Source organism: Ostrea edulis, chromosome 7 (assembly GCF_947568905.1).
Source record: "Ostrea edulis chromosome 7, xbOstEdul1.1, whole genome shotgun sequence".
In the NCBI taxonomy this organism is placed as follows: Eukaryota; Metazoa; Mollusca; class Bivalvia; order Ostreida; family Ostreidae; genus Ostrea; species Ostrea edulis.
This window is the reverse complement of record NC_079170.1, coordinates 19,920,488-19,932,987: the sequence shown is the minus strand read 5'-3', so window position 1 is coordinate 19,932,987 and position 12,500 is coordinate 19,920,488. Positions and strand designations below refer to the sequence as shown.

Below are 12,500 nucleotides of genomic sequence, written 5' to 3'. Positions count from 1 at the left end.
GGGAATATTTTTAGAATTCATTTCAAGAGTAGCAGAGCCAATCTAAATCTAAACAAGTTGTGGCTTCAAGTTGTTGGATTATTTTTTTCAAATAGTGGACTTTGGAGTTTAGGTGGGGCTTGAATCTTGGATTAAATTATGCATAATGCATGGATATAAGGGAACAATCTTCTCCAGAACAGCAATGTTAGTAATATTGATATCGAAGATTTCCTTAGTTGCATGGATTCAAATCTGTTAAGTCCTGACTCAGAGGGGTTAGGTTGGGGTCGTAATATAGGGTCAAAGTTTTTCATGATGGGAATAAAGAGAGGGCAAAATCTTTCGAGTTCTTAAAAAAAATTTCTGAGGAAGAATAACAAGACCAAGGTGACTCAGGCAAGCATTGAGTATGCTTTCCTAAAAAAAAATTACAATGTATAATATGTAAATGTGTATCTAAGCAATTTTTACAAGATCTGATGCACATAATTCATAATACTGTTTAAGGGATCTAAAGGAGATCTGTATAAATTATATATAATATTATTTCATTGTTGTAGTTATTGGAATATTATTTCATTGTTGTAGTTATTGGATGTGATCATTATGTATAATATTATTTCATTGTGTGTTGTAGTTATTGGATGTGATCAACAGAGAAGAAACGCTGTGGAACGTGATTAAGTCGGTGACAAAGAACGGGCGGTCCATCATCCTGACAGCTGTGCTGGCTGTCATCATTATTTATTTGTTCTCCATCATTGGATACATTTGTTTCCAGGACGACTTTCTGATTGAGGTGGAGCCGATACCACAGCTGATTGGAGAAGGTACAAAGTTGTGGGGTGGAGGGTACAGTAGACTGGGTTGAGGGTACAGAAGGGTTGTGTGAAAGGTTACAGTGGGACATGGTTAGGGTTTAGAGGTGTGGGTGAAGGTTTAAAGGTGTGGGGTGTAGGTTTAGAGGTGTGGAGTGGAGGTTTAGAGGTGTGGGGTGTAGGTTTAGAGGTGTGGGGTGTAGGTTTAGAGGTGTGGGGTGAAGGTTTTGAGGTCTGGGGTGAAAGTTTAGAGGTGTGGGGTGAAGGTTTAGAGGGGTATGGTGTAGGTTTAGAGGTGTGGGGTGAAGGTTTAGAGGGGTGCGATGAAAGTTTAAAGGTGTGGAGTGGAGATTTAGAGGGGTGGGGTGAAGGTTTTGAGGCATGGGGTGAAGGTTTAAAAGGTTTAGAGGGGTGGGGTGAAGGTTTAGAGGGGTGGGGTGTAGGTTTTGAGGGGTGGGATGAAGGTTTAGAGGTGTGAGGTGAAGGTTTAGAGGGTGGGGTGTAGGTTTTGAGGGGTGGGATGAAGGTTTAGAGGGGTGGGGTAAAGGTGATACAGTGAAGAAATGAGGTAAAGGTTTTACAATTATTTAATTTTCAAAAGCAGTTCCTAGTAAACGTAATGGAACGAAATACCCAAAAGAAAGGCTGGTGATGTGATTGACTATTTAGTGTTCTTTTAGTGTTGGTGAATTAGAGAATTTACTTTTGTAGTGGTCAATGATACAGCTAATGGAACTTGTGATGCTCCTAATGAAGCTTGTACTAATATGGCAGCAAACCTTAAAAGTCAGGAGGTAGCAGGTACATATCACATATTTAACAAACCGTAACTAGCATCAAAGAATTGTTTGGACAGTTTGGTTGTTTGTTGGAATGTGATGGTTTTGCATATGATCAAAGTTTTTTTTTTCAATGTGTCCATCATTGATTTGGTCTGACAGTATCCTGTGTGCTGTATGTGTGCAATAAGGTTATGGAATTTTCAAATATACCCTGGGGGTCAAGAATGATATTTCTTCTAAAAAACGCACCAAAAAAACAAGAGGCCCATGGGCCACATCGCTCACCTGAGTCACCTTGGTCCATATCAGAAGACTTTCCATATCTATTTGCATGTAAAACCGGAGTCCCTATTATGGCCCCAAACCTACCCCTGGAGGCCATGGTTTTTGCAAACTTGAATCTACACTATGTCAGAAAGCTTTCATGTAAATGTGAACTTCTTTGGCCCAATGGTTCTTGAGAAGAAGATTTTTAAAGATTTTCCCTATATATTTGTATGTAAAACTTTGATCCCCTATTGTGGCCCCATCCGACCCCAGGGGGCCATGATTTTAACAAACCTGAATCTGCACTATATCAGAAAGCTTTCATATAAATCTCAGCTTTTCTGGCTCAGTGGTTCTTGAGAAGAAGATTTTTAAAGATTTTTCCTATATATTTGTATGTAAAACTTTGATCCCCTATTGTGGCCCCATCCGACCCCCGGGGGCCATGATTTTAACAACTTAGAATCTGCATTATATAAGGAAGCTTTCATATAAATCTCAGCTTTTCTGGCTCAGTGGTTCTTGAGAAGAAGATTTTTAAAGAATTTCCCTATATATTTGTATGTAAAACTTTGATCCCCTATTGTGGCCCCATCCGACCCCCGGGGGCCATGATTTTAACAATTTACAATCTGCATTATATAAGGAAGCTTTCATATAAATCTCAGCTTTTCTGGCTCAGTGGTTCTTGAGAAGAAGATTTTTAAAGATTTTCCCTATATATTTATATGTAAAACTTTGATCCCCTATTGTGGCCCCATCCGACCCCCGGGGGCCATGATTTTAACAATTTACAATCTGCATTATATAAGGAAGCTTTCATATAAATCTCAGCTTTTCTGGCTCAGTGGTTCTTGAGAAGAAGATTTTTAAAGAATTTTCCTATATATTTGTATGTAAAACTTTGATCCCCTATTGTAGTCCCATCCTACCCCAGGGGGCCATGATTTTAACAATTTAGAATCTGCATTATATAAGGAAGCTTTCATATAAATCTCAGCTTTTCTGGCTCAGTGGTTCTTGAGAAGAAGATTTTTAAAGATTTTCCATATATATTTATATGTAAAACTTTGATCCCCTATTGTGGCCCCATCCGACCCCCGGGGGCCATGATTTTAACAATTTACAATCTGTACTATATCAGGAAGCGTTCATATAAATCTCAGCTTTTCTGGCTCAGTGGTTCTTGAGAAGAAGATTTTTAAAGATTTTCCCTATATATTTATATGTAAAACTTTGATCCCCTATTGTGCCCCCATCCGACCCCCGGGGGCCATGATTTTAACAATTTACAATCTGTACTATATCAGGAAGCGTTCATATAAATCTCAGCTTTTCTGGCTCAGTGGTTCTTGAGAAGAAGATTTTTAAAGATTTTCCCTATATATTTATATGTAAAACTTTGATCCCCTATTGTGGCCCCATCCGACCCCCGGGGGCCATGATTTTAACAATTTACAATCTGCACTACCTAATAAAGCTTATCTATAAATTTCATGTTTTCTGGCCCAGTGGTTCTTGAGAAGATTTTTTAATGACCCTACCCTATTTTTACCTTTTCTTGATTATCTCCCCTTGGAAGGTGGCCTGGCCCTTTATTTTAACAATTTAGAATTCCCTTTACCTAAGAATGTTTTGTGCCAACTTTGGTTGAAATTGGCCCAGTGGTTGTTGAGAAGAAGTTGAAAATGTGAAAAATTTACAGACGGACTCCGGAATACGGGTGATCAGAAAAGCTCACTTGAGCTTTCAGCTCAGGTGAGCTAAAAACTGGTTCCCAAAACTCCTCATTCATTTTATGCAATAAACAAATCATCTTTTAGAAGATGATCGGTACTTTGAAAAATGTTTAATTAAAGAAAACCTTGGTTCCCAGAACTCCTTACAATTTGCACAGTAGCCAACTCATCTTTTGGAGATGATTGGTGGTGTCATGTAGATGTGGAGTATGGTTTTGGAATTTTGGGGGAATTTTTGTTTTCACCCTTGGGGGCCCCCAATTGTTCACAGAATTCCTTCAACATTTTATGCAGTAGCCAAATCATTTTTTGGAAGATGATAGATGGTGTCCTGTAAATGTGCAGTAAGTTTTGGAATTTTCTTCTTTACCTTGAGAGGCAGATTTGATGAGAAAACGATGAAGAAAAATCTGGTGCTTGGTGCATTGTCTCATGTGCAGCAAGAATATATTAATTTTGCTTTAAGGGATTGGAATCTCAACCATTTTTAAAGATTTTTGATCAATCAAAAAACTGATGGGGGTTAGGATGACCACGGGACACTTGCCCATCATGTGTCTATGTGTTGTACATTTTCGACACCCTTTCTCCTCCCTTCTCCTTCCTCCCCCAGTACATCTAATCCAGTCATGTGTTCAGTTCAGAGTTTGAAAGTCCAAAGTTGAAAACCCCTTTAAACACTTCAGAGAAAAATTCAGAAAAAAAAAACAATGCATCATCTTGATTCAATAATTAAAAATGGCTTCACAAAGCATGGCACTATGTTGCCAACCAGTGCATTCAATTCTAAAATTCATTCAAACACTGAAAGGAACTACATTCAGAAATTTCGAATGCCCCTGATAAACAACATTAATCTTGCTAAGCGAAGGGAAAAACTACAGTCTACACATGCTACTGGTATTGAACCACAAGAATATGTTCGAGGGATATAACGAATGATGGATATAGTGAAATACTTTTATAAGTCCCTGAAATTTTGTTTTAAATGGATTCCACTATAACTAAGTTGAAGTAACTAAAATAGATTTCCTGTGTCCGTTAGTTAATTTAGAGTATACTTTGGCATCTGTATTACTGAGAGAAATTGTAAAGTTGCAGTTAAATTCCTGCTTATGCCTTAGATGTATGCTGTAATGTGTTCTGTATGTGATTTCCCAGCTGATGATGTAGCAGAGGATGGGAAACAACGAGTGTGCGATTCCCTCATCATGTGCATCTTAACTTCCCTGAATCACGGTTTGAGAAACGGCGGGGGCATTGGTGACCTTCTCAGAAAACCCGACATCAAGGTATGCAACTATTTAATGTATATTCTGTCTCCCTGTCTGTGGTCTTGTGTAGGAGAACTTCATCACGATTTATGGTATTTGATCTATTGTATGAGAACTGTTTATTGTTATGATTATTGTGTTTGATTTATTGTAGAAGAACTTTTTATTGTTATGATTATTGTCTTTGATTTATTGTAGAAGAATTGCGTATTATTACGATTATTGTCTTTGGTCTATTGTAGGAGAACTTATTTGTGGCCAGGGTTGTCTACGATCTTCTGTTCTTCTTCATTGTTATTATCATTGTTCTTAACCTAATTTTTGGTGTCATCATTGACACATTTGCTGATCTCAGGAGCGAAAAGCAGCAAAAAGACGAAATACTGAAAAACACATGCTTCATTTGTGGTAAGATTTCAGTATCACTGAAAGTAGAATTTATTGTTGGACTTTTATCATTGTAGTCATTCTTACAAATTCTTGCTCAAAGACATGCACTGCGTATTTGGAAATGATAACATTTTAGATGGATCATTGTGTAATCAATATTGGAAATAATGGATGTACTTATACTCCAATAATTTTTGTGATCATGTATAAATGGTACAGTATCTTTTGGATTTCTTACAGGACTGAATAGAAGCAACTTCGATAATAAGTCGGTTTCTTTTGATGAGCATAAGTCAAAGGAGCACAATATGTGGCATTATCTGAACTTCATTGTCCTTGTCAAGGTCAAAGACCACACGGAATTTACTGGACCAGAGAGCTATGTCTATCAGATGGTCAAGGTCAGCTTACAGTCATATGGTCATAATAGACTTATTCATATCTTTATCTTTAGATTCTGAATTTAAATTTCACAAAACTACCCTCTATCTTCCCTCATCCTACAGTATTAAAGATGTTATTATATGTGTGTAATTAACATCTTTATGATTTACATAATTTGTTTATGGAAGAATATATGACATTGTTTGGTGTGCTTTGCAGGAGAAAAATTTAGACTGGTTTCCGAGAATGAGGGCTGTGTCCTTGACAGCTGATGATAGTGAATCTGAACAGAGTGATTACAGGAACCTCCAGGCTCAGCTGGATTCCACCAACAGGCTGGTCAAGAACCTGTCTAAACAGCTCACAGACTTAAAGGAACAAGTAAGTCAGTCACACACCACGTCTAAACAGCTCACAGACTTAAAGGAACAAGTAAGTCAGTCACACACCACGTCTAAACAGCTCACAGACTTAAAGGAACAAGTAAGTCGGTCACACACCCACGTCCAAACAGCTCACAGACTTAAAGGAACAAGTAAGTCAGTCTCGCACCCCTGTATAAACAGCTCACAGACTTAAAGGAACTAGTAAGTCTGTCTCACACCCCTGTCTAAACAGCTCACAGACTTAAAGGAACAAGTAAGTCGGTCACACACCACGTCTAAACAGCTCACAGACTTAAAGGAACAAGTAAGTCCGTCACATACCTACACCCAAACAGCTCACAGACTTAAAGGAACTAGTAAGTCGGTCTCACACCCCTGTCTAAACAGCTCACAGACTTAAAGGAACAAGTAAGTCGGTCACACACCACGTCTAAACAGCTCACAGACTTAAAGGAACAAGTAAGTCGGTCACATACCTACACCCAAACAGCTCACAGACTTAAAGGAACAGGTATGTCAGTCAGACACCTGTCTAAACAGCTCACAGACTTAAAGGAACAAGTAAGTCGGTCACACACCACGTCTAAACAGCTCACAGACTTAAAGGAACAAGTAAGTCAGTCACATACCTACACCCAAACAGCTCACAGACTTAAAGGTACAGGTAAGTTGGTCAGACACCTGTCCAGACAACTCACAGGTCTGGTTAAGAAAAGGTAACCAGAAGGATATGATATGTGTAATTCCATATCCACGATATTCGATTTATAAAGTGTAGCTTTACACCAATATTTTCATTCTTCATTCATGTCATTAATTAGGCTACCTTGCTCATTTGAGGCTATGAGAATTTTTTTTTAATACTGATGTAGAACAGGAAGGCCCCTACCAACCTTGTAAATTTCATGATCCCCGGGGTAGGGGTTCTGACCCCAGGGCGGGGCCAAATTTAGTATTTAGTGTTTAGGTTTATGCATTGATTGAATATATTAAAAACAGCACACAGACCAAATAGATGAAACAATCCAAAGAACATGCAGGTGAACACTATTCCAGACAAAATAGGTAGTGTATGCTACTGTAAATATTGTCAAATGAAGAAACTGGTCAAAATGTAGGGTCTTATAAAGGTCCACTCATCAACAAAGCATTGTCTGGTTATAAATTATATAAAGGAACTGGTCAATATGTAGGGTCTTATAAAGGTCCACTCATCAACAAAACATTGTCTGGTTATAAATTATATAATGGAACTGGTCAATATGTAGGGTCTTGTAAAGGTCCACTCATCATCAAAGCATTGTCTGGTTATAAATTATATAAAGGAACTGGTCAATATGTAGGGTCTTATAAAGGTCCACTCATCAACAAAGCATTGTCTGGTTATAAATTATATAAAGGAACTGGTCAATATGTAGGGTCTTATAAAGGTCCACTCATCATCAAAGCATTGTCTGGTTATAAATTATATAAAGGAACTGGTCAATATGTAGGGTCTTGTAAAGGTCCACTCATCATCAAAGCATTGCCTTGTCATAGAATGTATAAAGGAACTGGTCAATATGTAGGGTGTTGTAAAGGTCCACTCATCATCAAAGCATTGCCTTGTCATAGAATGTATAAAGGAACTGGTCAATATGTAGGGTCTTGTAAAGGTCCACTCATCATCAAAGCATTGTCTGGTTATAAATTATATAAAGGAACTGGTCAATATGTAGGGTCTTGTAAAGGTCCACTCATCATCAAAGCATTGCCTTGTCATAGAATGTATAAAGGAACTGGTCAATATGTAGGGTCTTATAAAGGTCCACTCATCATCAAAGCATTGTCTGGTTATAAATTATATAAAGGAACTGGTCAATATGTAGGGTCTTGTAAAGGTCCACTCATCATCAAAGCATTGCCTTGTCATAGAATGTATAAAGGAACTGGTCAATATGTAGGGTCTTGTAAAGGTCCACTCATCATCAAAGCATTGCCTTGTCATAGAATGTATAAAGGAACTGGTCAATATGTAGGGTCTTGTAAAGGTCCACTCATCATCAAAGCATTGTCTGGTTATAAATTATATAAAGGAACTGGTCAATATGTAGGGTCTTGTAAAGGTCCACTCATCATCAAAGCATTGCCTTGTCATAGAATGTATAAAGGAACTGGTCAATATGTAGGGTCTTATAAAGGTCCACTCATCATCAAAGCATTGTCTGGTTATAAATTATATAAAGGAACTGGTCAATATGTAGGGTCTTGTAAAGGTCCACTCATCATCAAAGCATTGCCTTGTCATAGAATGTATAAAGGAACTGGTCAATATGTAGGGTGTTGTAAAGGTCCACTCATCATCAAAGCATTGCCTTGTCATAGAATGTATAAAGGAACTGGTCAATATGTAGGGTCTTGTAAAGGTCCACTCATCATCAAAGCATTGCCTTGTCATAGAATGTATAAAGGAACTGGTCAATATGTAGGGTCTTGTAAAGGTCCACTCATCATCAAAGCATTGTCTGGTTATAAATTATATAAAGGAACTGGTCAATATGTAGGGTCTTGTAAAGGTCCACTCATCAAAGCAGTATCAGGTCATAGATTACATAAAGGAAGAAGATATATATATAGTCATGTAGGTACACTTTACTAAAATAAAAATTAGTGCAAAACCTGATAAGTGGTAAATGCTGTACAGATTTAATTTTAGAACATTATGAATGCATAGACTTGTAAAGTATATGTACTGAAAGTCTCCTTACAAACAAATTTAAAGATGGACCTCAAAATATGGACAGGGAATGTCGGAAAGATTACCTGTCAAACTTTCACACACATTCTCTATTCTTTTTGTAGATGACGGAACAAATAAAACAGAAGAAGAGAACAAAGTTTTTGACATCTACCACCATGAACATGTAGATGTCACAGCAGGGTCCTTTGTATGCCAGTTAAACTACATATTTGCCAGTTTTACTCGTGATGTGTGTATCTGAAGGTCACATTTTGGTTGATTCTTATACATACATGTGTGTTACTTTGAATTGGTGGACATTACTGTTATTTTGAAATGTCGTTCAGTCAAAATATATTTATAGAAACTTTGATACAGTGAGGAATTAGTAAAACAAAATTACATGGATTGTTGCTTTTTTTTTAACTGATATGTTTCATTCATGCTGTACATCTCAAAAGGTCAAGATGTTTCTAATTATTCCATACACAGTTTGAGTTTTCCTTGTAGAAATTTAGTACAATGATCACTGTAGTTGAATGGTGCTTTATATGCAATATACATCGAACTTAGGAAGATGTAAATTACCTCATAGAATTTCATTTGGTAGTTGTATATTTTAGTAAACAAGACATTTTTTTATAAATGGTTTATCTGAGTTCAATCACTTATATCTAAATTTGATTACACATATAAGCAAAAGATAAGATTTAATTCTAAAACAATATATTTTTAAATGCTTATTTTACTAGTATATAAGATGTAGATGTAATGATATGTCAGAGTACTAAACTGCAATGGTGCTGAGGCATTAGAGTTTTCAAAAAGTGAGGTCCCAGGTTGACAACTGTGTCTAATGGACAAGTTGTCACAGTCATGTGATAAGTGAATTTATATTTAAGTGTTTACTAAGATGTTACTGTTACATGGACTACAATTATACTGTTATAAGTGTATGCACATGTAAATATCAAATCTTTAATTTAAATCCTATTTATTTATTACATTGCCATTGATTATACTTTTCAATGCAAAAACTTTTTTTTCCAGCTGATTATGAAGATTATTATACATGATGAATTAAACACCCCCCCCCCCCCCCCCCTCTCACTTTGGGGGTTGGGGATTATATATGTTACATGACCCTGTTATCTTAGTTTTTCTTTAAATCAATTACGGTAATTTTATCTAGTTATTGCAAAAACTTTCAAATTCAACCCCTATGATTTATTGATAATGTTATTATTTGTGTTGTTCCCATTTTCCTGTGAGTGTTCCATAAAGATCTGGATGATAATGATGAAATATAGCGTTGTAATGATTGTTATATTTACAAGACACCATTAAAATATATTTTCCACATTTTGCTGTTGATTATCTGTGATAGTCATGATGATGTTTTATAATATATATAATTCACGTGAATTTCATGTGAAAATTTTAACATGAATTTCAAGTGAAAAGAGCATTTAATGTGAATTCTACCACGGTTATTGCAGAGATCAAAGGAATGCCGCGGTCATTATTCTGCAATATACCTCCATACGTAGCGTAATGATTGTTCATGAGTAAATTGATACACATTTCACTTGCGCTTCCTATTTCGTTAATGCAGTAATGTAGTCAATAAATGATAATTCACATTTATAATCATGAAAGTTAATCAATATATGTTGCAAAACAATTTTATGAAAGACTGGAGAGTATTTGCCATTCGATTTAAATAAGTCGTCTGCCTTCCGAGATGAACATGTCGATGCACGGACAATGTATTGCTCTCCCACGTACATGTATGTATAGTTTTCTTGGACTGTGTTCAACGCATAATCTGTCAACATCAAACCAAGTACTTGAAATATTTTCCAAAATAGATCTAGTATACTCTCACCTTTTTTCGTCGGAAAAACAAATATGTAGACACAATCCGTTTCGGAAACTCATGACGTCACGGTGACTTAATTCGTAGCTGTATAGTTGAAGGATCTGAGCTGTAGTAGAACAGAAATAGGGTCCAAGTTTTCATGGATGACGTAGTACAACATCCTCGGTCTCTGTAAAATGTTTGAAATTTAAAGAGCTATATCAAAACAACGTTTGCCCATCCCTGAGGTTATCCTGCAACATCCACGAAAACAGGATTTTTATTTCTTGATTCAAATGAAAATTGTTCACGCGAAATTCACTTTAATTTCACATGAAATCTTTAACATGAATCTCAAAATGTGAAGAAGAAAAAAGAAACGCGTGTATTTCACACGAACTTCACTTATAGTTCACACTGATCTTTCAATAAACAAAATAAATAAATTTCTCTCATTATTAATTTACGCAAAGAGCTGGGTACGGTAACACAGGCACTTGTTTCTGTAAATGACCTTTGTATACTAATAATATCCACTCGGGAAGTCTTAGCTTCTATCTTCTGATGACATGTAAAATCCCGAAATGTACGAACAGCTTTGGGGTGTTTTTTTTGAGTAACTAAAAATAGGGTACAGCGTCTTCAATTCAAAATTTTTATTTTGTTAACAAAGCAATATTTTCAAGATTTTTTGGTAATAAACATCGTATCAATTTATTGTGATAACAAAACAATGAGACTTTATTTTTCAACACAACGAATATACAATTTTCATTCTGTGCGGTATCAGTACATATAGCACTTCGTGGTATATTTAAACGGAAAATCCATGTTTTGTTACAGTTTTCGGCGATAAGAGGCAACGAATGCAGTCATGTCATACATGGTTTTTAAGTTGAATGATTGTACAATACAACGGTAGTAAATACATTTACATAGCATATTCCCTGGAAGCTCAAAAGGCCGAAATTCTCAGGGGGTGTCATTCGAAGCTAGGTACCTTAATTTTTTTGGTGTTGTTATTAGTATACAGAGGTCATAAGTCATTTACAGAAACAAGTGCCTGTGTAAGGGGATCATAAATTTATAATTTCATGACCTGTACACTACAAAGGCCTCAAGTTTTGGGGAAAGCTGTAAAAATTAGTGCAGTTTTCTCTACTCCCGGGCATGGAGCAGACAAACTGAGTGTATGGTAATAACGAGCGAGGAGGCCTCTAACAAAATATTAATTCCATGATCTCTTGGCTAGGACATGGCCTTATTAGTATTGTATAGTGAAAGTGAAAAATTCCTCTCTTTTCTACCTTTAAACACAAAGCAGACAAACTGCGTACATGTATATAATAATGATGAGCAAGGAAGCTTAGAGAACTACCAAAATTGTTAATTTCACGACCCCCGAGAATTCTTGTGATTTGGCGTGGCTATGTTGGTCACAATTCAAAATTTCTTTATTTACAGCAAACTGATCTTTTTATTTCTCTCTTACGTTAACTCAAATATATATATTGAAAGAAAGTAATTCATATAAAATGCATATGCTATTTTTGGGAGGGAAGGATGAGACATGGGAGTTTCTTTTGGATTAAATAAACTATCTTTGAACTTTTTACCCTGCTTTACCATTTTTGAATTAACATTACAAAATGAATTCCCTTGGTAATCGCTCATTCAGGCAATTACAATCTCGGTAATGTGTTATTCATGAGCTCATCGTAGCTCAGCTTTCACTGTACCAGTACTTAGATTCATTCTTTATGAGTGCAGCCGAAATGTTTCACTAACGACGACCCCCCCCCCCCCCCCCTTAACCTTACCGCCGAGTGGGCCTACACTGCGTTGTGGGCCGAATTGACGAATCAGCCACATTTGCTCCAACAAACAGCTGTACGGAC

General features: G+C 36.5%; 1 protein-coding gene across 9 annotated transcripts in view; it reads left to right on the top strand.

Moving 5' to 3' along the window:
• LOC125655497 (inositol 1,4,5-trisphosphate receptor type 1-like) overlaps positions 1–10,103 on the top strand; it is a 118,679-nt gene extending 108,576 nt beyond the window's left edge. For all 9 annotated transcript variants that reach the window (XM_056143599.1, XM_056143592.1, XM_056143597.1 and 6 more), the window contains 7 exons: positions 620–812; positions 1,512–1,601; positions 4,750–4,880; positions 5,105–5,270; positions 5,493–5,653; positions 5,856–6,017; positions 8,864–10,103. In XM_056143599.1, the coding sequence (XP_055999574.1) occupies positions 620–812; positions 1,512–1,601; positions 4,750–4,880; positions 5,105–5,270; positions 5,493–5,653; positions 5,856–6,017; positions 8,864–8,929 (969 nt within the window). In that variant the 3' untranslated portion in view covers positions 8,930–10,103. The remainder of the gene's footprint in view (positions 1–619; positions 813–1,511; positions 1,602–4,749; positions 4,881–5,104; positions 5,271–5,492; positions 5,654–5,855; positions 6,018–8,863) is intronic.
• Positions 10,104–12,500: the final 2,397 nt, after the last annotated feature.